Genomic DNA, 24,601 nt, shown 5'->3' with positions numbered 1-24,601 from the left:
ATTTAGATTACGCTTGATTCCGATTACTCAATGATTGAATGTTGCTTGCTTTATGATTTTTAGGGGTTCTCGCTAACTTCAGCTAACTAGTAAGCGAATATGCTAAGTTACATATTACAAAGAATAAATAATTTTATAAGGTTAGGTTTTAGCTCTATTGCGCAACTCTTGTTTGAGTCCAACCGTTGTAGTGTGAGACCTTCCACTCGAAGAATTATCTGGTGTCAGTGAGATGTAATTGTATCCATGAGCTAGTTAGAGGGTGCTAGTAGGAGTTCCTTCTATAGCTGATGGCAGAGAGTGGAGTGGTGATTGCCCTAGGAATATATTTAGTGCTGGGAGCCTTGTCTTGCGGAGGATGTATGTTTGGATAAGGAGTGACTAGGGGGATTCAAATCAATCCTTGAGGAAAGTACGGATAGATATGGAAGGTAGTATGGGCATGTACTACTGGAAGCAGAGGATCTGCTCGAGTCAAGGAGAGCTGCGATGAAACCAGGAAGCTTGTAGAGTGTGAGACTCCTCAATATATATTTATGCGTGTTCTGATGGTTTGTATGGTCTATTTTTAGTATGGTGACTTTTCGAGGTAGACCAGTTAGTGGTTCTAGTGTTGGTGAGGGTTCAGGATCGGGTTCTGGAGTTAGGCAGTTGGATGATCAGACGTGGGAGTTTATTTTGTCTAAGATTACCCGCTGTGTAAGTCCCCAAATCTGCTTGTGTATCAATCAGATCCAATTGATGGTGTGGAATCCCAATCAATTGGATGATTTCAAATCAAAATAGAATAGAAGGAGAAGAAGAATAACTTGAATCTATGATGTATTCAATGTTGGAATGAAGCTCCTTACACATAGATTCATACACACACACACACACACACTCTTTTCTCTAACTTTCTCTCTCACCTTACGAACACACACTTAAGCACCTGGAGAAATCTCATCACCTCACCCACCTAACACCTATATATACATGGGCCACAAACTCAAGGCCGGACCGAAAACCCAATGCTAGACCGAAAACTCATGGGTTTTCGGTCCAAGCTACAATTAATACCAATATTAGTTTTCGGCCCAAATGATAAAACAATAAATGCTTAGTAAAGCAAAGTATAAACCAATTTTAGACCCAACACGCTGCATACTCGACCAGATTCCTGTGATCTTTGGTACAGTCAAGGAGGGTATTTTGGAAATTTTGGATGTGCGCTTGAGCGCTTTTCGGTCTAAGATGGTGGCATTGATGGGATCTCACACGTTGAAATTTAGGGAGTTTTGGGCCCGTGGAGCTCCAGATTACTTCGGGGAGAAGGACTCGATAGCGAGCAACGGTTGGTTAATGGATATTTCTAATACCTTCAGCACTAGCAATTTTCCTAATGGGGAAAAGGTCAGACTTGCTTCCTGTCTTCTGAAAGACGGAGCACGAGATTAGTGGGAGGAGGTTGGGCGCTTCGTGGGTTATGCGGAAATTGATTCGAAAACATGTGATGATTTTGTGTTGAGGTTTAGAGTTGAGTTTGCACCGGTGATTAAGGTGCAACAGTTGGTGAGGGAGATGGTGGTTGAGATTACCGCTATATTTGGCGAGAGGGCTTTATTGGTTCCACAGTATGTGATACATGAGGAGATGAAGAAGGAGAGATACCATGAGTTTTTGAGGAGCGATATTTGGAAGTTTGTGAGTCGATCCAGTTGCAAGAAACTAGAGGATAAGATTGCAAGATCCAGAGAGAGGGAGATTGATCTAGATATGGAGAGGAAGAGAAACTCGGGTCAGGATCAGGTTAAGGGGTTTGGGAAAAATGCCCAAGGTATTTGATTCGAGATCGAGAGGCCAGCAGGGTCGAGGCCACAGTGGCAAATGCGGCAAGATGTACGATGTGGCGTGAAGGGTGGATGGTTCTGGATGCTTCAGGTGTGGTCAAACAAGTCATATTAGTAGGGATTGCATTGCTACCACTACCATCACAACCCAATATCTTATTTGATTTGCTTCCACTGCAATAAGAGGGGCCACAATATGGCCCATTTTTCGAGTTTGGTAGTAGCAGGACCAGTGGTAGCACCCGCTCCAACGACTCTACGAATTATTAATGGCGGATGCGCCTGTGGTGAGGAGCAGGGCTTTTCAGATGATGTCCGAGGAGGCTCGCGCAACACCTGATGTCGTAATGGATATGTATCTTCTCCTTTTCTCTTTATTTATGTTGATTACTCTGCTTATGAGTATGTGTTTGCTGTAGGATCGTTCCTTGCGCTCAACAAAAGGTTTGATGGAGCTCCAGGGGAGCTAGATTGTCCATTAGAGGTTGAGATTGTAGATGATCAATCCGTTCGAGCATCGAGGGTTCATCGGGGTTGTGTTCTAGAGATGTTCAACGAGCAGTTTCCGATCGATTTGGTTCCTATTCCTTTGTGCGGGAACAAGGTTATTGTAGAGATGGAATGGTTGAGCCCTAGTGGGGCGATGATTGATTGCGAGCATCAGATTGTATTTATTCGGACTCTAAGTGGGGGAGATTTAGTAGTTCATGGAGAGAGTACTCAAACGTGGGCCGATTCTATGTTCAACAACTAAGGTCAGACGCTATCTTCATCACGGTTGTTTCGGATATGTCACCTATATTATGAATACCTAGGATAAGGGTAAGGCTACTATGGATGATGTGCCGATTATACGGGAGTACCCAGATGTGTTTCCGGAGGAATTGCCTGGAGTGCCTCCAGAGAGGCAGGTGGAGTTTAGGATTGACCTGGTTCCTGGTGCGACTCCAATGTGACAACCCAAAAGATTTGGATGAAGCAAGGTCTAAATTGTAACCCTATTACAATAAAAACCTTGAAAACCAAAAGGGCGTAAGTGCATGTATATGGATGTATACACACACTTTGGAAATCATATATAAGATAACCTCTTAAAAGTAAACAAGTTTATCGAGGCAAAACTAGAAAATTAATTGGAATAGGAATCATGGATTTAAAATATTGTTTATTAGTATTTAGCCTAGTATCCCACCCACCCTAAAACATTTGAAAGCCATAAGTACAATGCCTTATAAGCTAACATATATAGATATAATATGTGTAATAAGCTTTGTGGAACCATGATTGAATGTACATTGACAAGGCAACAAGATAGCACACATTAAACATTACCTTTATGAATTACGGCCTAGAACTCCACTATGGCCGAAAACACATTATGGAGACAAACTAGGACCGAAAACTAAGTCCAGAATACTACTAGGACCGAACAGACACCCTGGGATGAGCCTAGGACTGAAATCTCAATGCACATAAAGCACTATGGCCGAAAACTACCTTAGAAAAGACTTAGAACCATATAAGGCAAGAGTGTCGCGATTTCTCAATGCACATAAAGCGCCAGCTACGTAACCGATATCTTGACTTAGATTAAGGGACAGCCACACATACACAACAATTGGGTCTAACTGATATCTTACATAAAGCACCAGCTGGGTCTAACTGATATCTTACATTATGTTGTGTAAGATATCAGTTCGACCCAACTATTGTGTATGTGTGGCTGGCGCTTTATGTGCTTTATGTAAGATATCAGTTAGACCCAGCTGGTGTGTATGTGTGGCTGGCCCTTAATCTAAGTCAAGATTGGGTCTAACTGATATCTTACATAAGGTCACATTCTGAACGGTATGTATGGTGCTCTGGTTGATATCCATAGTGAAGCCTTGTGTGCCAAGGAGTTATGGGACACTCTTGAATTGAAATGCATCACTGAGGACGCTTCTAATAAGAAGTGTCTGGTCAGTGATTTTAATAATTTTAAGATGGACGATTCAAGGTCAATCACTGAACAATACATTGAACTCCTTGGCATATATGGTTAGTGTAACTGCACCGTATGAATATGGATGAATGTATTGTTGTGTCAAGCATCATTGACAAACTTCCTCCATCCTGAAAGGATTTTAAACATAACTTAAAACATCAAAAGGAGGAACTGTCTTTGCTTCAACTTGCTAGTCATATTCGTATCGAAGAATCTCTTTGTGCGAAGGAAAGTGACAAATCTGATAAATCCAAAGGGAAAGTTGAATCTAGACAGCCCTCGGTTCATATGGTTGAAAACAAACCAAGAAATCAGAACCACAAAGGATATGGAAAATGTAAGCAAGAACATGTCCCAAGCAACTCCAACAAAAAGAAAAAGGATATGGTTTATTGGAGGTGCAATCAGGTTGGGCAAGCGTGATTGTCGTGTGAACTTAGCCAACAATGGTATTGGAAACAGTGGAGCCAATGGAAAGGTGAATGGTTCTTTGTCCCAAGTTAAAGGAGGTCAGTTTTTGACTAACTTTGATAATTCTAATCAGAATTATGTTTAATATGTTTCATTCATTCCTGAATCATTCTATGTACAAGATGATGATGTTGCTTGGTGGATCGACTCCGGGGTAACGAACCATGTATGCAAGGACAATGTTTTAAAAACCAGTTTTTTTGTTGAACCGGTATGGTGACCGGTTCTCGGTTTAACCGGTTCGACCGGCGCGTCAACCGGTTTCTATAATTTTCATTTTTTTTCCTATTTTCCTACACATACATACATATATAAATCATGAATTTGACGTTTACAAGTTAAAACATTAAAAATATACAAAAAAAGTTAAATATCAATCCAAATACATTAAAATAACACATAACAATAAATTTTCGTGTTTTACATCAATTCATATACGTCAAAAAGAAAATAAAGTATAATATCGAAACAAAATATAGTTTTAGATGAATACAAACACAACAAACAACTTTATAACATTTACTATATATTTTTATTTTGAGAAAATTAAATAGATTTGAAAAAAAATCATCAAAGTTTATTATGCAAATAGTTCATGTCCATGTGTTTTTATTTGGTTTAACCGGTTCAACCGGTTTATTTTGACCGGTTCAACCGGTTTTTTTTTTTTCTGAAAACCGGTCGGTTCAATCCGGTTCAAAAATCAATGTAAAACCGGTGATAGTTGAACTGCTTCCTCCCCCGATTCCCGGTCCAACCGGTTCGACCGGTCGGTTCAAACCGGTTTTTAAAACATTGTGCAAGGATAAACGGATGTTTGAAACATTAACTCCGCTTGAAGATGGGTGGTGTTGAAAATGGGAAACGATTCTTTCATTCCTATTTGTGGTGTTGGTGTCGTGTTTCTTGAATTTACTTTTGGAAAGACAATTAGGCTTTTTGATGTTTTTTTTGTTCCTAAGATTCGTAAGAATCTTGTTAGTTCTAGTTGTTTGAATTATGATGGTTTTAAACAAGTTATTGAGTCGAATAAGTTCATCTTAGCTAATGTTGATAAATCTCTGATTTGGCATGTAAGATTAGGTTATGTTAACTTTAAAAGGATGCATGAGATGTCAAAAGATGGATTAATTCCATCCTTTTATGACTTTTGATAAATGTAAAATATGCGTGCTTACAAAAGTGACAAAAGAACCCTTTCCTAATGTCACTATAAATTCAACTGCTTTGGAACTTGTACATAGTGACCAGTGTGATTTTCACTCCACTCCTTTTGTTGGAAATAAAAGTATGTAGTCACCTTCATTGATGACTGCACTCGGTTTTGCTATGTGTACTTGTTACATTCTAAGCATGAAGCCTTAGAAAATTCAAAATATACAAAACCGAGATGGAATTACAATTGGACAATCCAGTTAAATGTCTTAGGACTGATAGGGGAGGTGAATATATGGATCCCATATACTTCCAATCAGTGGGTATCATTCATGAGACCATGACACCTTACACACCCCAACATAATGGTACTACTGAACGCAAAAATCGAGTTTTAAAGGAAATAGTAAAATTAATGTTGTCATAATTGGGATTGAGTGATGGATTGTGGGGAGAGGCCATGTTAACAGCCTGCTATATATTAAATAGGGTTCCAAATAAAAGGAACAAAACAGTCTCATATGAACTTTGGTTCAAGAAAAAACCGAATTTGAGATTTTTTTCGAGTTTAGGGATGTCGGGCAGTTGTAAAACTCACCGAGCCCAAAAAGAAAATTTTGGGAGAATGTGTAATTGATTGTATATTCATTGGATATGCTGAACATTCCAAGGCACATAGGTTTTATGTCATAAAACCTAATGATTCGGTTTTGATTAACACAATTATCGAATCACGGGATGCAATTTTTGATGAGATGTTTTTTTCATCGATTCAAAGGCATAAGGATGACTTTTGGTACTAATAAAGTGCAAAATTCAGAAAGTCAAGATGTTGGTAATATGCAAGAACCACAAGAGCTTCGTAGAAGCAAAAGAGGCCATATTGCAAAAAAATTTGAATTCGACCTCCAACTTTATTTGGTGGAAGGTTCAAGGGATGAAATTAATCTTGAATACTCTTATAGTATTTAAGATGATCCTAAGACATATCAAGAGGTCATGCAGTCTTGCGATAGTTCCTTTTGGAAGGAAGTAGTTGATGATGAAATGTCATCAATCCTTGAGAATAACACATGGGTGTTGTATGATTTAGCTCAAGGTTCTAAACCACTTGGTTGCAAATGGATTTTCAAAAAGAAAATGAATGTTAATGGGACTATTGACAAATTCAAAGCCCGGTTAGTCATTCAAGGTTTTAGACAAAAACCCCATGTTGACTATTTTGATACGTATGCTCCAGTTGCACGTATTTCTACTCTAAGATTGTTGATTGCCTTGGAAAGTATCCACAATCTGGTTATTCACCAAATGGATGTGAAATAGCCTTTTTTTAAATGGTGATCTTGACGAGGAAGTTTACCTGAAACAACCAGAAGGTTTCATTATGCCCGATAAAGAGCATATCGTTTGTAAACTTCTCAAATCTTTGTATGGGCTAAAACAAGTGCCCAAAAAATGGAATCAAAAGTATGATGAGGTTATTTTGTCTTATGGTTTCAATACAAACCAATGTGACAAATGTGTTTATAGTAGATTTGATGATGCTGCTAGAGCTGGAGTGATCATTTGCTTATATGTAGATGATATGTTGATTTTTGGTACCCACCAAAATCAAGTAGATGAAACAAAGAAATTGTTATCATCTAAGTTTTCCATGAAATATTTAGGAGGGGTTGTTGTAATTCTTGGAATAAGAATTAAAAGGATGAACAAAGGTTTGGTAATGACTCAAAGTCATTATATTGAGAAAATTCCCAAGCGGTTTAATTTACCAATTGTTCTCCTGTGAGTACTCTTATAGATCCAAGTGTGAAATTAATGCTAAATAATGGGATTCCCATTTCACAATTGGAATACTCTAAGGCTATTGGTAGCTTGATGTATGCCATGACAAGTACCAGACTTGATATTTCTTTTGTTGTGGGCAAGTTGAGTAGGTACACAAGTAATCCTAGTGCTCAACATTGGCAAGCAGTGAATCGAGTGTTTAAGTATCTCAAAGGAACCATGGATTATGGTTTGAGTTATTTAGGGAATCCTTCGGTTTTAGAAGGTCATTTAGATGCAAGTTGGATATCCAACATGGAAGACCATTCCTCTACTTCTGGCTAGGTATTCTTGCTAGGGGGAGGTGCCATTTCTCGGGCTTCCAAGAAGCGATCTTACATTACAAACTCAACAATGGAATATGAGTTTGTTATGTTAGCAGCTGGTGGTAATGAAGTAGAGTGGCTAAGGAATTTAGTCTATGAGATTCCTTTGTGGTCTAAATCGATAGCACCTATTTCTATTTTTTGTGATAGTGCAGTCGCTTTGGCTAAGGCATACAACCAGGTTTATAATGACAAGTCTAGACACCTAGTTGTTATACATAGTATGATTAGAGAACTAATCATGAACGGTGTGATTTCGGTTGAGTTTGTGAAATCGCAACAAAATTTAGCAGATCACTTGACTAAAGGTCTGACAAGAGACTTAGTGCACAAGTCTGTTATCAGGATGGGATTAAAGTCCACTTAATTTTGTAATGATGATACACCCAATTCCCTCCTAATATAATGTTAGGAGTTGAATTCAATGTGGAAAGCTCATACTTATAGATTGGGACACATGAAGTATTCATCCTAGGTATGTGTTCTGTTCTACAAGTTAACCCGGTTGAAGTTTAAATTCTTAATAATTCCTTTGATTATACTATAAATTTAGTCACCAACAATTTATAGCAATGTTTTCATTCAATGTCATGATTATAGGTTCTTAATCAAATAGTTCTTGGTTGCTCAGATCTTGAAGCAACCTGCACAAAAGACCAAAATGTGACAAAGGAAGGTTAGTTCATTTTTTCCTTGATTATTAATGACTTACTGTGTTTTAATTTTATCTTTTAAGTTTGTAAGTAATTTCTTCTTTTCTTATATTAGATGCCGACAAGGTTGTTGGATGGGCGCATAATCATCCCTTTATATTATATATTATAGCATCAAGTATGGGTTCGAGGCATTCTTAACGACGCTAAAGGTAAAACTAAAGCCTTATTCTTTCCAATATGACACCAAAACTCATAAGCACATCTTGTGTTGTCTAAAACAATATAATTAAATAGGACCCAAAAATATGAATTTATTAAAAATGGCATTACTTGCAGGATGTGGCTATTGAAAATGAATTTGATAAAATGAATATCCTATTTGAAGATATTCCTCCAATTGAAATTGGTGTTAGTTTTTGATGATATTGGAGCTTTAGAAACAGTGAAGGATGCTTTAAAAGAATTTGTCATGCCACCTCTCTAAAGGCCTATATTATTTTGTAAATGACAGTTAGCAAACATAGTAAAACCAGACTATATAATATTTTTTTACTAATATGAGTAAACTTAAATATTTTTTCTATTCCAGTCTTGCAAAGAAATTTTGCTCTTTGGGCCACCAGGCATTGGTAAAACACTGCTAGCAAAAGTCATTGCAACTGAGGCAGGTGCAAATTTTATCAACATATCCATGCTAACCATTACTTTAAAGGTATCCTTATTTTTTCTTACTGGGTACAAGAACATCTCATTGTTTTGTTGAAATGAATATAAGACAAAGTTACACAAATGGTTTTTATGGTTGGCAAAAAGTCCACTAAAGATGTTAGCCATAAGTAGGGGTGACAAATCGGGTCATCGTGACATGTTTTTGTCGGACACGACATGACACGACAAAGTTTTATGTAACATGAACACGATACGACACGATCTCGGGTTTTTTTTAACTAACACGAAAACGAACCGATTAAAAAACGACAAACACGACACGATAAAGATAACATGAAATAAAAATCAATGTATTTAATTAATATTTATTCATACATAACACAAAAAACACAAAAAACACGAAAAACACGACAAAAAATGTTAAATTGTGTCAGTTTCGTGTCAAATTTTGAACACGAACACGACACGACACGACGTCGTGTTTTTTACACGTGACACGAATACGACACGAACACGAATTCAAATTTCAATTTTGTTTCAATTTCATTTCGTATCGTGTATTTTTGTCGTGTCGTGTTATCAATTGTCACGTGCAAGTTTTGGAAACCACAAGGATCATATGTGTCAAAAAAATATGCATAAGGACTTGTACCGGTATTTTTTTGCCAACCATATAAACCATTTGTGTAACTTTTTCTTAATTTAATTAACATATCCTTGATGCTTGTTTGTAGTGGTTTGGTAAATGGGAGAAGTATGTGAAAGTCGTTTTCAGTATTGCTAGTAAAATCGTTCCCAGAGTCATGTTTGTTGATGAGGTTGGTAATATAAATCTTATAATTACTAGTTTTTCTTATACATATTCATGATATTTATGTTTGAAGTTTTATTATTTGTAATTTGCAGGTGGACAACATGTTGGGTAGACGTGAAAATCCAAGGGATGGTAAATTGGGATGGTTTGCATACAAATACAAAAGATAGAGAACGTGTACTTGTTACTCGGTGAAACCAATAGGCAATTTGATCTTGATGAGGCTGTGATTAGGACAATACCTCGGAGGTAAATAATATTTTGTCCCAAGGGAATTTTGGGTAAATGACATGTCATATAGTTAATATGAGGTGTTGTTTTGTGATGCATGTTGTGAGGTTGATGGTGAATTTACCGGATGCCACAAACATGGAGAAGATTTTAAGAGCGATATTAGCAAAAGAGGAATTGGTACATGATAGTGATCTTGAAGCGGTGGATAATATGACAGCTACTCGGGGAGTGATAATGTGATATGAAGGTTATTTGTGCCTTTTTTTCTCTATTTGTTACTTTGGTGGTTAATAATTAGTGAAATCTCCACAATAGTCCTAATATTTTAATCTAATATATAAAAAAAGTCTCAAATTAAAAATTGTTTAAGAAAAAACATGAATTACTTGTAAAATGACGATTTGACCATTTTTTCTCGGTTTACCGGTTTTATTACTTATCTATTTTCATTAAAGTCCAATTATTTTATCATAATTTACAAATAAGTCTCAAACTAAAATGAAATGGTGATTTGACTATTTTCTCTTTGTAACATACATTTTACCAGTTTTATTGTTTACCAAGATACCTAGTCATTAAATGAGCTAAAGAGATGTATATGTTGGGTTATATAATGTTGTGTTTAACATAAAACTTTATATCCTAATGTATTATATATTTTTGGAATATAAATGTATCTAACAAAGACTACACTAATTATATAAACTAGCAACAATTTCGTCATTTTTTAAGTTTATAAGAAATTTTAAATTGTCTATCTAATGTTATGTAACCCAATATATTCATCTCATCAGTTCATTTCTCGCATATTTTCCAGTAACAAACATCTTACCGGTTTCATTGTTGACATGGATACATAGTCTTAAATGAGCCGATATGATGGATATCAAATTTTATGATAAACCATCGTACTCATATCTTTTCAGCTCATTTAATGACTAGGCGTCAACGTCATCAATGAAACCGGTAAAATGTATGTTACATGGAGAAAATTGTCAAACCATCACTTAATTTTAGTTTGTGACTTATTCATAAGTTATGGTAAAATAATAAGACTTTAATGGAACTAGGTAACTAATCAAACTGGTAAATCGGGAACAAGGGGTCAAGTCGTCATTTTTACCGGTAATTCATGTTTTTTCGTAAACAAATTTTAGTTTGGGACTTTTTTTGTAAATTAAGGTAAAATATTAGGACTTTTCTAGAGATTTCCCTATTAATTTCCATAAATTTCATATACATAAAAGTCCCAGTTTTTACATAAACAAAGTTGATTCGTTTAAGATGTGAGATTTCAGATTTCCCTATTGGCACGTGGCATCAACCCAACCATCTAGGGTTTGTTGGCATATTGTCTCAACCCAACCATACAAGGTTTGTTGGCATATTGCCTCAACCTAACCATCTCGGGTTTGTTGGTCTACCGCACGAAGCAGTACCACCTCAATTGTAAGTCAAAGCTTAGGGAGTTCCCCCAAAGTACCAGCACACCACATAACAAATAAGCATACTATATGATCAGCCAACCTAACTGGATCGCCTCGCGGGGCCTACAGTCTATCTGGACCGCTCAACGAGCCATCAGAATGACTGGACCGCCTCACATGACCTACAGCCTATCCAGACCGCTCCATGGGCCGCCTGCCTGACTGGACCGCATCGCAAGGCCTACAGCCTATCTGGTCGTCCCCGGGTGTCTTGGCCTACAACATAAAGCAGAACCGCCTCAACCCAACACAAAATGTTAACATATGCAACAAATAAACATAAACACATAACCAACATATACATATAATCAGACGGATATATTAAACGGCTACCAACTATCATATCACTATCCCGATTAGGATAAATAATCTAGTGGGTCGGCATTGGTGCCTTTGACCCACGTGTACAGTAAGAAAAACTCACCTCTCAGTCTGAATGCAAGCTAAATAAATCTCGGTCCCGAAAATCAGCTCAACGATCACGTAACCAAAACCAAGGACCTAATCTCAATTAATCGGCTCAAAATACCTAAAATAGCCTTAGGTCAATTTGGTCAAAACTTATGGTCAAAGGTCAAGGTCAACGGGTCAACTCGATCCACTCAGTTGAGTGCTTGGGGCATACTTAGCACCTACGCTGGATGTACTTAGGCTTTGACTGGAGTCGGGCGGTTGACCCCGTTCGAGTGGCGTACGCTGGGTTACGCATGACGTACGTGCATACTCTCTTTTTCCTCAACAAGAGCTTAATGCATTAAGCTCTCACTTCCAAATGTCAGATCCAAGGCCAAAATACCACTAAGAGTCATAAAGTTTCCAACTTTATGACTTTGCATGCCCATTAAGTGCTTAATACACAAAATCCCAACTTCTTAACACCTTAAGACCTTCTAAAGCATGCATGGAGAAAAGCTAAGCATCAAGACCACATTTTTATGACTCAAGACCCCTCATTAGGTCTGAAAGGATGACTTATTCGACTAAAAGCATGTCATGCTCAAGAATCATCATAGTTGGGACCAAAAATACCCTAAATGAAGAAATGGCTAGATCTATAAGATAAAATGATCAAGTTAGGAGTTTTTTTACCTTCTGGAGGTTGCTAGTAAGGACAGAATCCCAGATCCAAGTTGCTTCCAAGCTCCAAAGTCTTTCTACCACCTTCTTCTTCTTAAAAAATACCACCAAAAAGACAAAAATGAGTTTAAGATTATAGCAATTTATAAAAATTGGTCAGAGTTCAGTGGTCAAACCACCGCAAACCTTTGTGTATTAAAGACCAATTTGTGTGTAATTTTATGTTTATAAACTATATTAAAGATATTATATTTATAATTACTTTTAGAACATCTCAAACTGCTCAAACCATCTATCTTTGAAGATTAAATCAAAAATCACCAAAAATTAAACTTATTTGCGACGTTTTTTTTTTTTTTTTTTTTTTTTTTTTTTTTTTGCATTAAGTGTAGTTGAGAGTTATGGGTAAGAAATTTGAATAGATTACGTTCTCCTAATTTCGTGGATATAAATAACATCCAAAATGGAGACCGTATGAAGAAGTCAGACTCATTTTAAGTTATAAAATCATTATTTACCTGATTTTCCTGAAACGAACCGTGCTCTGCTTTGTTTGGAATAGCTACAAACCTCGTAAATCGTTTTTTAGCACGTTTTTGAACTCAGATTATGGTCTATTATTTTATTTCATTTTTATCAAAATCTTCAATCTTGACCAAAATCATATTCATAAAATTTGTTGAATCTAAAGCCAATTAATCGTGAAACTTTAAATGTCATTTCGCGGAGATTTGTATATCGGAATTTATAAAATATTATTAAATATAATCAAAATTATACAATTGAATATAAATATTATAATATAAGTCTTAAATGTCAAGTCTTCTAATAAGCATCTCTTTTGTCATATTATATATATATATATATATATATATATATATATATATATATATATATATATATATATGTTTATATTTTTCACAATATAATTTTCTTCATGCATAACGCATAGGTGTTCAACTAGTATGATATAAATAAAAACGAACTCTAGCAAGTAGCTAGAACAAAGAAATACAACCGAGCTAAAGCTAACATAGTACCTAACATACAAGTTCCCCAATGCATTTTATATCTTTTCCTTCAGATCCATGTTCTTCATTGAACTGCAACCAAAAGCAAATCATTGATTACTATGCTTTATCTAACATGCGATGAACGACTTTCCTATTCCTCCTTCCCCTTTTTGACCATCGACGAACAAAATGTTTCTGTTTTTCTTTTCTCTCATGTAGATTATGAAATTGAGTTCGATTCTTTCTTTATTAACATATGTATTCAAATAAGAAACAAGAAATGAAAAGGTATAAAAAATACACAAAATCTAAATTGAGTTTAGGGCTCAGAATCGATGCATGTAGGCGGTAAGAAGAAGATGCATGTGTGTCGGAATCAATGCCAGGTAGGCGGTGGAGAAGAAGGGTTAGCTGATAAGTAGTATTGGGCAAGAAAGGGGAGGGATATGGACTTCTCCTTATTTGCACATGCACATTTCTTTTAGAATGGCTAACACATGCATAGTGTTTTTGACAACATGATACATTTTGCAAGCATACAACGAATCATGTAATTTTGTCATAATTTTAAAGGTAAATCATACCCTCATCAGGATAGTCAATACCAAAAAATGATAATAAAACATTTGTCATTTAATTTCATCTACTCATCTTTTTAACTAAACAACCTTGTGCACATGTTCCAGTCAGTTTTGTACAACATAATACACCAATCCTCAACACAAATTTAAAATAGATTCATAAAAATTAAAGTAAAAAACATGACATTGACATATCATCATACACTATAAATTCATCTCAGCAGTAGAAGGCTGATCCGGCTTGTTTGAGTTTCCTTGTTCTTGTTTCACATCTGCAGGTGCTGACACTGAATTTGAACCCTGAAAATACATACAAACAAACACTTAAAAACACTTGTCCTTTTTCTTTTATGAAAATAGATAGAAAGGCATTTGTTTGCTAACCTTTATGGATATTTCAGCAAATGAAGCATCCATCTCTCTATTAGCTCGTTCACCTTCTTTCACATCATCCTGAATTTATACAAAATGAAACCATGAGTCCAAAAAAGAAACACTACAGTCTTTAACTTATTATGCACATACCATGTCCTTGGACTCAATATCATGGAGTTCCCTTTTCACACGTCCAATGAAAGGCTTTCTGCAAAGGCAAATACAAGAATATCAGAATTCAGGGAGGAGAATTGAGGAAGAAACTGTTTTTTTTTCTTTATAACGTTTGGGGGAAAGACGATTTTACCCCTCGTTGTTTTCATCAACATCAGAATCATCTGATCTTCGATCGTCATCCTCTTGATCTTCATCTGCCTGAATACGAGAAAACTTGACTGCTGTTAGCTTCTCATGATTAGAGATATACAAATTCAAAAAGTGAACTTTTTGTAACAAATAACAAACCTCTGGGAATTCTGTATCAGGTGGGCGCTCTTGAAACTGGACACTTGGCGCATGCTGTAGTTTAGAGAGATTATCTAGAAGCTTTGACCGAATTTCATCTAACAGCTGGCGAGAGTTCTTATTTTCCATATTACTTGGAGCTACATGAAGAGTATAATCAGGACCAAAGTACTCATAATACTCATGTTGAGGCATCTTATCTTCTAACTCAACCCCAAGTGCAACTCCTGTCTACAAAACCAAATCAAGATTGCATTATATAAATCTTTATTTAATCACACCATTTAATATTCATATAGTTATTAAAAAAACCAAGAATACCTCATAGCACCAGCATCTAGCAACATTGCGTATTGTATACCCTCCACCACCAAGTAACAATAAAGGCACATTGAAAGATCTCATATACTTCACACACTCAGCATGCCCTTTAATTGATAAATTAAAACAACCCAATCTATCTCCTGATAAAGAATCTGCACCACATTGTAACACAACAGCACCAGGTCTGAACACTTCCATAACTTTACCAATTATTGGCTTAAACAACGACTGATAGCTTTCATCATCAATTCCATCATCTAGAGGGACATTCAGTGAGTAATACTTTCCCTTTGAATACCCAATATCTCTTATATCCCCTGTCCCCGGGAAATAATCACCAAATTTGTGGAAAGAAACAGTCATGACTCTATCAGTAGTGTAAAAAGCTTCCTCTACACCATCACCATGATGAATGTCAATATCTACATACAGCACACGTTGGTGCACTTTCAGAAGTTCAAGAATTGACAAGACAATGTCATTGACATAGCAAAAACCAGAAGCTTCACATTTTTTAGCATGATGAAGTCCACCTGCCCAGTTTATTGCTATATCACAATACTCATGGTTTAACTTCACTGCTCCTCCAACAGAGCCACCTGCATAGGTTTGACAGAAGGAGTATAGACCATCAAACACAGGGCAATCTTCACCAACATTGAACCTTTTTAGTTGTCTTAATTGATCTTGCTGTGTTTCTGGGGTTATGCCTCTTAGAAAAGAAACATAGTCATCAGCATGAAACCTACAAAGATCTTTGTCTCTAGCTGGAACAGGCTTTACAACATGCATGTTTTGAAGTAAACCATAGTGGGCTAACAGAGCATGTGTCATGCGAATTCTGTGTGGCTTCATTGGGTGACCTTGTCCATAATAGTAATTTCCAACCTCTGGGTCATAGAAGTAGTACACCTTTCTCTTCACTCCATCTGGCCCAGATGCTAAGGAATTGCCTCCAGTTTCCATCTAAAATCTGAAAAAGATAGCACATTAGAGGCAAATTTAGGACAGCTTTTGGAGTATTGACCTAATTGGCTTAGTACACAAAGAGAGATCTCCACTCATCATATTAAGCTCAAACAACGACGTTTGTATATTTCGTCTTCTAGATCTTCATTTCAAACTGAATGTATATTTGTATCAGGCGTAAGAATATTAAACGAAAACAATCTGACCTAATTTCACCACTCAACTTACACGACTAGATTTATCCTCCCTTCCCTACTTAATGAACATAGCAATTCGAAAAAAAAAATCCGAGTCAGGCCCTAATTAGAGAAGGCCACGAACCGAGAGATTTTCATAACACAAACAATACATCAAAATTAAGAAGGAACAAATTATTAACGTAAATCATACACCGAACTACGTACTGAAGTACTGTATACAGAAATCGAAAACAAAATCACAATAAAAAAGTGTAAAAGAGAAACACCTGCAACCGCGGTGGTTAATCCGGCCAGTTTTGAACGAGTGAACAGGTTTGCATAACAAATACCTGCAACTGCAAGGATTAATAGGGTGACGAAGAGAATGGGAACAATCGAGAAAGATCCGGTGGCTACGCTCTCCTTGAATATGAGTATTTCTCCAAGTTTGCTAATGGCTACCACTGTGACCGAATGTGAGTAGTAATAGGCATAGCGGACAGTTCAGGAGAAATGGGCCGACGCACAACCTTTGGACTTTTTATCAGGATTGGGTCATTTATAAGCAAATCAGAAAGGTCCAAGTCCAAACTCTAAAAAAGGAAATGTTTGTTGCAATTTTGCAAACAACCAATTCTATTAATAATTTAAATCTTTTTAAAGAACATTAAATCACCTCAATATAATAATGGAACGTGTTCAAGAGCCTATTTTCTAAAGTTAAATGAGTGAAGTATTTTTTTAAATAGATGTTATTTGAGAGCTTAAAAGCGAAGGCTTTAAGTGCTTGGATTAAGTTGCAAATTTTGACAAGTAGAAGGGTAAACGTATAGTCTCATTCTAGGTTGAAAAAACTTAATTCTTTTAACTTTTTGCATAACTTTTATTGAGTTGGTATCTTTTATCCAACAACACAGTTTATTAAATGTTAGGGTTATAAGGTTTAAGATTTAGACATTGTACATGTGTCTATTCGAATTTGTAAAAAAAATGATCAAATCAAACAATCATACACACAATTAAATAAATACAGATTTACCTTCTAACAAACAATTTTCTTACAGCTTGCTACCCCCCATTTCTTCAAGCCTAACTATGTTATCCCATAAAAAAGGTAGAAAAAACAAAATAAAGAATCAGAATCAGTTTTATTAAACACTACAAAATCATATCCGGCAAATTTAACTTTCACCTAATCAAACAAACAAGAATCAATGCCAAGCTATCCATTCTCCCTTTCATGCAACGCCAATAATATGTATATTAATAATCAACAACTATCGTGTTTTCTCTAGACTCAGATTCCAAAGACTCGGTTTTACATGTGGTAAATCATTCGAACAAATGCATTAACCAAACACACTTGTCTAAAATCCGACATGAACAACATAAGTAAAGTAAGGTATTTACGAATTCTGTAAAGCTTTCCAATATCTTGAGCAAGATGGATTCAAATGTATCGCTTGTAGAATCCATCTCAATGGATTTTTTCCATGTATTGTTCTTGATGCAGAGTAGCCACCTTCTTGCAACTGTTTTGAAACCAAATGCATATGAAGAAAAATCTCCCCCGGCCTCATCTCTGCACATATTTTCAACAATCAGAATGACAAGGGCATTTACGTCTTTTGCACACCGTTCAGTAACCAGTAAATAATGAAAATTCGAACCTGGAGGCCAAGATGACCATTCAAACTTAAGATATTGACTCCATTGCCCTTTATATCCAAGACTTGCTTCTGCTTGCCCTAATAAAAGTTGCAAAATAGGTAAACTTGCGTAACAATTGTCTCTAGCTTTCTTCAAACTCCCAACAGCAAGCAGCAAGAAATCTGAGTTGCATTGTTGTCTTGCAAGTTCCATACAAATGGCACCTGTAAACCAGTGTCATATGTATAAATGTATAATCCCATCAAAAAATTTACATAATTAGTAATAAGGAATAAATAAATAAATACCATGACACAAAAACAAACAGCTCTCAGAACCGTTTAACGAGCACGCATATGCAAAAAACTCTTCAGCACCAACAAAATCACGATTTGAAACCGCAATCAACCCCTGGACCATTTTCCATACAGCTGTCCATACATTCCATGAATATTTTATATCTTTTGAACATTCTTCAAATCTCAATTCGATTATATTTATATTCTCATCTCCTTGTAGACCATATTGACATTCGATGTATTTGAGGCAAATTAAACCGATATGATAATCGGTTCTCAAATTTATACATTTTGTGTATTCTTCATGTAAGCTGACATGGTTGTTTTCTGCAGCATATGCCCGACATAATTGCAAGTGTGCAAAGAAGAGATAGTCATCTGGGATAGAAAGATTTGAAGCGTTTTTAGCATGTTTTATGCAGTTCATGTGGTCCCCACTTTGTAAACTTATTTCAGATGCACAAAGTGACAGCTGGAACTTTTGATAGGGGCAGGATAGGGATTCGTCTGAAAGAGCTAAAGTAATTAACTTTTCGAGTCCTGTGTTTATATGTTGAGGGTATCTCTCTTCACGTGCTTTTTGAATGTAGTTGAGGATTAAAAGGTATCTTGCATTTTTATTCCATGGTTCTTGATGCCACCACCTGTAAAAATCAGAGTTGTATAAGCTTTTTTTTCATGGATTAGAAGTAAATTTTCGTAAAGGGTAAAGATGGAAAGCGTGGTACTTTTGTAATAGTTTGAGCGATCCATGTTGAGGGGTAGATTGGTCTTTACAGGTGGGAAAGGTGTGTTTATTGTTGGTGTAGCAAGCAACTGTACTTGCACCAAGGATTTCAGGTGCGCATTTTAGACCTTTTTCTTTTCTACACTCTGATTGGCTGCTTCTTACAGTAAAGCATCTAGTGGACAAGTGTGCATCTTTTTGTTCTTTACTAGATATTAAGAGATAACCAAGAACATTCCTGTTAGCAACAAATTTTTGTTAGAAATTTCCACAAGATTAGATAGAAATTAATCAAATTACTGATTATCAGAAGTTTAGAAATGATGAATAATTCAGAACATAGATTATATCAATCAAGATTTACCTTAGAAAATAACTGTTGGGGTACTTATGGAGGATTTTTCTAAGGTGATCAATTCCACTCTGAATTCCCAAGCAATGCTCTGAACCATTTTTCACCTGCAAAAACAAATTATAAATTCATCACATATTCAAGTTTGGCATGCTAAATAAATAAATAAAAAATATGGGTTAGGAAAACGTACCAATTTACTTAATACTATCAAAAAATGCATTCCAGTAATTTCCTCATGACTTATGAGGGAAGATCGGCTACTTGAAACAACTGCCTCAAGCTGATTGCTTTGATCCAGAACATGAATAGCAGATACCACAAAACTAACTTTTGAACTTTTAAATAAATCTTTTGGCATTTTTAAAATGCTTGTCATCACTGCCTCTTGACCAGAAATATAGTAAAGTAATCTACATATAAAACTTATGGAGGTGGATGCCTTTTGTGGTTCCAATGATTTAACACCTGCAGCTAAAATCCTCACCACAGACAAAGCCTGATCATTCTTCCCAAGTTGCCATGAAGATAAAGCATATATATGCAAACCTTCCCGATCCAGAACACCTGATTTTTAAAAACAGTTGTTTTTCCTTAACATATGTATATAAAAAAAAAAAAAAAAAAAAAAAGTGGGCAAATAAAAAAGATGCATGAAGATTCAAACCTTTCTTCTTTAGTTCTTCGCATTCTTGCACTGCCTCATAAGCTTTACCATCCTGCATCAATGTAAAATAAAGGCATAAAATTTTAAATGTATTGTGAAAATATATAATATATAAGAAAGGAAATTAAATAATTACCTTACAGAGTGACCTTGCCAAATTAATTGATATATCAAGGAGTTTTGAGGCGTCACGAGAAGAAGTGTTGAGTGCATAACGTGCTAACTTATAAGATGTAATAGCAGATGGATAATCACATCTTGCCTCACAAACAAGCCCTAGAAGATTGTGAGATTCTGGATACTGAGGTGCATGATGCAAAGCCTGGCTTATGGGTCCAAATACCTGTGACAAATGAGGGTATGTAAGTGTAATTATGAATGTGGGACCCATTGTAAGACTATGAGTATGAACCTTTTCTTGCATATAACAAGTACCTCTGAAGATGAAAGTTCACCAGAAAGTAAAGCAAGCTTTGCAAGACCCATCTGAAATTCTGGAAGCTGCACAAAAATGGTGTTTTCAGAACACTTCTTCACAAAACTAGAGAGAGACACAGAGAGAGAGAGAGAGAGAGAGAGAGAGAGAGAGAGAGAGAGAGAGAGAGAGAGTACAGGTAGTATTTGAACAGCTCTTAAACAGCAATCATAAGCTTCATCTGCCTTAAGTGCTCTGAGAAAAGAAACTATTTAAATAAAGGTGAAAAGTACATTGCTATTATTGGTTTTGAAAAAAGAGATGAACTTGCCTAATGGACATATCTGCTGACATGCCAGCCCATGGTAATGCAAGTGAAGGATCAATACTCCTGGCACGATCAAATGCATTTTGTGCCAATTTCTTGTCACCTTGTTTTCTATAAAGCTGTAGAAAGTCAACATTTAGCCATAGCTTCATTGACAATAAAAAAAAATTAGGAGATTTACTCAATGTAAGGTCTACCTTCCCAAGATATGCCCATGCAACAGCTAATGATACATCTAACTGCAATGATCTGATAAAAGCATGTTGCTTTAACTCAACATGATGTGATAAGCATCCCAATGCAACCCAGAATTCATTATTGGAACTCTCAAGTAATAAACCACCTAAAATCATTTTCTCAGGTAATTGCCTGCACATGAAAAGGAAAAGAAAATTTGTACCTAAACAAGATTTAATTGGGTTACAAGATCACAAGTGAAAGTACTTACTTTTGGATAGGATCATGTTTCTTTTCCTCCTTAAAATAGTTTATGACATCTATAGTGATGGCAATATCTGTGTAGATGTTAGCTTGCCATGGAGCCAAATGTAGAGCATGTTGATATGAACGCCTGGCACTCAGTGCAGCTGAAGAACACGCGTTTTTCCATGAAAGAATGGAATCAGCCAAAGCTTTCTCTGTTTCTAACACATGGTCTTCATCAATCCATGGGATGCAATTCGCATATGTAAGCTAGCAAGGGCAAAAATGTCATATACCAAGTTCACACATACATAACAGAACTTTCATAACGAGATCAAAAAAATATGGGCATACCTGAATATCACCATGCAACTTCCACATGCATGAAACATTTTTTGCCAAGAAAGTACCAGTTTTAACAACTTTTGATGCCTCCTAAAAATTTATAAAGAGTTTTTTAGATGTTTTGTATTAATTTTGACACAAGTATTGGAATTAATTTACCTCTAATATTGAAGCTCCCCATCTAAATGCACCTGAACTTATACATTCCTTTGATAACTCAAGAAGCCCACACCCAAGTCCATAGTGTGCAGCTACATTTTCAGGTGATATCTGTAAAGCTTGCTGAAACTGCTCAACTCCCTTCACCCATAGAGCTAGTTAGTGAAATATACATTAGATGTATTGTTATAAGTTATAAACATGATCAATTAAGTAAGATTATAGGTATAAGGGAGTAAGTGAGAAGCAAACTACAATTAACTGAACTAATAGCAGAATCACACAAGGAATCTTAGTTAGTTGCAACTACATGTGGCAAAATATTACCTTTCGATGTGAACCAAGCATCAAGAAGACATATCCACTCTCAACCATTGCAAAAACTCGTGACTCCTCCAACTCAATAGCTCGACCATATGACTATGCAATGAAAAAAGAAGTCAAATGTATGTAAGTGATCAAATGAGGGAGAAATGAACATTTGTAGGGGAAAAGTACCTTAATAGCTGCTGTGAACATGCTCAATCGCTGATATGCAAGACCTAAAGCCTAAAGTAAAGACAAAAATAAGGGAGCAATCTTGAGTAATACCAACAAGAGAAGGGTATAATAGACAATTATGAGAAGAGAGTACATACTTCCCATAAATCTGCAGATGTAGGATACCCTCTAATGGCCTGCTGAAGATTATGAACTGCCTCAGACCATTTCTTCTGATGGACCTGCAAGAAGTACCTAAATGTCAATGGAAAACATGTGGGAGTTGGGGCCCAAATTTTAAGCCAGAAATGGAAAAAAAAAAAAAAAAAAAAAAAAAAAAAAAAAAAAAAAAAAAAGATAAGCAAAGAAGATGATGAAACACCTGTAGAAAACCTAGTCTACGAAATGCCCAAAATGCCCTTGGCGACTTCCCTGCAGCTTCACGGCAAACAGCAACCTCCAAGCTCTCTTTTCCTTCTTTATCCAACAAATCACACATTGATTCCTGCAAACAATGGGACACAATATAGAATTCTTTACCATCTATATGGGTATAAAATTTTGCACTTTTGAGTTTTGAAATAAAGCTTAGTGGAATCTTTATGAACAATTAGGTCCAAAATCAATAAACTTGAATGGGTTGGAAAAATCTTGCAACAGGAAAACATAAATAAACAATAAAGGAAATTAAACGAATGTATAAAGATAGGTGAGAAGTTAAGAATAAGACTAACCCCAGATTCAGAATCTTGAGGATCAAGAGTGAGAGCCCTCTGATAACACTTGAGAGCTCTCTGAGTATCAACTGAAACTTTGCTATAATAATGACCCAAATACCTAAAAGCATTTGCATCTTGTGGGTTTAGCTTTGCTGCAATCACAAAATGCTCTGCTGCCTTTTCCTTAGATTCTGACCCAATCCCCTCCCACAAGAACAAACCCTGAATTCATTACAAAACCTATTAAAAGGAAACCTAGAATTTTAAGTTATATTCAGTGAAGAGGTTAAAGATTTTGTTACAAGATTAAAATGGAGGGAAGGGTCATCCGGGTTGGCAGCAACAGCTTCCGTTAACTGTGTGAAAACAGGGTCTTCTTGACTGTCCATTTCTTCAGCCTAAAATTAAAATTGAGATTAAATAAGATATGAGATACATAATCATTATCCCCGGAGAAATAGAACACGCTTGATAAACGTAAGCTTATATTGCTTCATACATAATGACAGACGGGTGGAATACCTATACACAATTGCTAATTTGATGCCTACAACTCAATGATTATTGACACAAGGTTTTACCATAAGTGTTAAAAACCAATTACGAGCATAATGCACTTAGTAAACCGTCATTTAAAGAGCACAAAATGCTCCGAGTTTCAAAGACAATTAAGAACCCATGCAAATTATACAATTTACGATATCAAACCCTTCGAGCAATAAGAAAACGCTTAAGTTAACAGTAATAAGTAAGCTGAAATTACAGCAATTTTATTAGGGTTTCAAAGTTTGAAGAACCCAATTCTCTTTCTCTTCCTTTTTAGACTATGGTGATTATGTAAATTGGTGATAATAAATGAAAATTTAGTCAATAGTAGTAAGAAATTTTGGAAGCAAAAGTTCGACACTTGCCATTCAGGATCCGCTTAGGGCAACGCACTGTGCGATACAAGTGTGCGATAAGGAGGATGCGAGGAAGCCAGACAGAAAAAGAGACTTCTATGTGATGGGATGGAGAGACGAAAATACGACTGCAGCAAGTGGCGGCCGGCCGGGACGAGCGGAGGAGCTGCAGAATGCAGTTTCAGAGAAGGATGCGGACGAGATAGTTTGAATGTTTGACCGTTTGAGACTTCCGGTGTTCCTCATGTGCTCCGGGTCGGGTCGGGACTATGAAAGTGTTTCTATACACAAACCAAACGAACATAAATCGGGGCTACTTCATGTTCATTCATTTAAGTTAGTTGAACAAATAAACGAACATGCTAACGGAATATAAACGAACAAACGTAAATCAACAAAGATTAATAAACATAATTGAACATATATAAACATCAATGAACATATAATATAGTAATATAATCAAACATAATTAAGCATATATAAACATATGAACTTATATGAATAAACATAAACGAACGTAAAGGAATATTCACGAACATAATTGAACGAACGACACCATTATTCATGTTCGTTCGTTTAACTAAACGGACAGAAATTTTTGTTCATGTTTGTTCATTTATTAAATAAACGAACTTCCCGTTGAACAGTTTGTCGAACATTCAGTTCGTTTACAACCCTATTTCTATAGCTTTAGGAT

At 36.0% G+C, this 24,601-nt stretch overlaps 2 protein-coding genes across 2 annotated transcripts; both read right to left on the bottom strand.

The window, feature by feature from the left end:
* Nucleotides 1-14,157: 14,157 nt before the first annotated feature.
* On the bottom strand, nucleotides 14,158-16,864 carry HD1 (histone deacetylase 1). The gene is made up of 7 exons (XM_079019226.1): nucleotides 16,726-16,864; nucleotides 15,288-16,263; nucleotides 14,967-15,197; nucleotides 14,809-14,876; nucleotides 14,652-14,709; nucleotides 14,511-14,579; nucleotides 14,158-14,426 (listed from the first exon to the last, which is right to left on the bottom strand). Exons 2-7 carry the CDS (start codon nucleotides 16,254-16,256, stop codon nucleotides 14,331-14,333), a joined length of 1,491 nt encoding a protein of 496 aa, XP_078875352.1. The 5' UTR covers nucleotides 16,257-16,263; nucleotides 16,726-16,864; the 3' UTR covers nucleotides 14,158-14,330.
* Nucleotides 16,865-17,649: 785 nt separating this feature from the next.
* Nucleotides 17,650-24,159, bottom strand: LOC145072756 (Tetratricopeptide repeat (TPR)-like superfamily protein). Its single transcript, XM_079019232.1, has 22 exons — nucleotides 23,914-24,159; nucleotides 23,305-23,400; nucleotides 23,018-23,224; nucleotides 22,666-22,788; nucleotides 22,442-22,525; nucleotides 22,302-22,352; nucleotides 22,131-22,223; nucleotides 21,804-21,944; nucleotides 21,654-21,734; nucleotides 21,325-21,569; nucleotides 21,074-21,245; nucleotides 20,880-20,995; nucleotides 20,746-20,803; nucleotides 20,569-20,634; nucleotides 20,270-20,476; nucleotides 20,134-20,185; nucleotides 19,660-20,033; nucleotides 19,479-19,573; nucleotides 19,116-19,352; nucleotides 18,397-19,031; nucleotides 18,109-18,312; nucleotides 17,650-18,020 (listed from the first exon to the last, which is right to left on the bottom strand). The coding sequence occupies exons 1-22, from the start codon at nucleotides 23,914-23,916 to the stop codon at nucleotides 17,845-17,847; spliced, it is 3,516 nt and encodes a 1,171-aa protein (XP_078875358.1). The 5' UTR covers nucleotides 23,917-24,159; the 3' UTR covers nucleotides 17,650-17,844.
* Between the last annotated feature and the right edge of the window lie 442 nt (nucleotides 24,160-24,601).

This window comes from Lactuca serriola, chromosome 9 (assembly GCF_051521515.1).
Source record: "Lactuca serriola cultivar US96UC23 chromosome 9, Lser_US96UC23_V15, whole genome shotgun sequence".
In the NCBI taxonomy this organism is placed as follows: domain Eukaryota; kingdom Viridiplantae; phylum Streptophyta; class Magnoliopsida; order Asterales; family Asteraceae; genus Lactuca; species Lactuca serriola.
The sequence above is the reverse complement of the archived record's forward strand: the minus strand, read 5'-3'. Positions and strand labels throughout refer to the sequence as shown.

Bases quoted from the DNA above. Each gene is read 5' to 3' on its own strand.
- HD1 (XM_079019226.1), bottom strand. From the start codon at position 16,256: ATGGAAACTGGAGGCAATTCCTTAGCATCTGGGCCAGATGGAGTGAAG. The intron at 14,877-14,966 runs GTTTGTTATTTG...TCTCGTATTCAG, and splicing joins CTGATACAGAATTCCCAGAG to GCAGATGAAGATCAAGAGGA. The intron at 14,710-14,808 runs GTAAAATCGTCT...TTGCCTTTGCAG, and splicing joins GTTGATGAAAACAACGAGGG to AAAGCCTTTCATTGGACGTG.
- LOC145072756 (XM_079019232.1), bottom strand. The intron at 21,735-21,803 runs GTAAATTAATTC...ATAAATTTTTAG, and splicing joins GGGGAGCTTCAATATTAGAG to GAGGCATCAAAAGTTGTTAA. The intron at 18,021-18,108 runs GTTCGAATTTTC...AAATATGTGCAG, and splicing joins ATGGTCATCTTGGCCTCCAG to AGATGAGGCCGGGGGAGATT.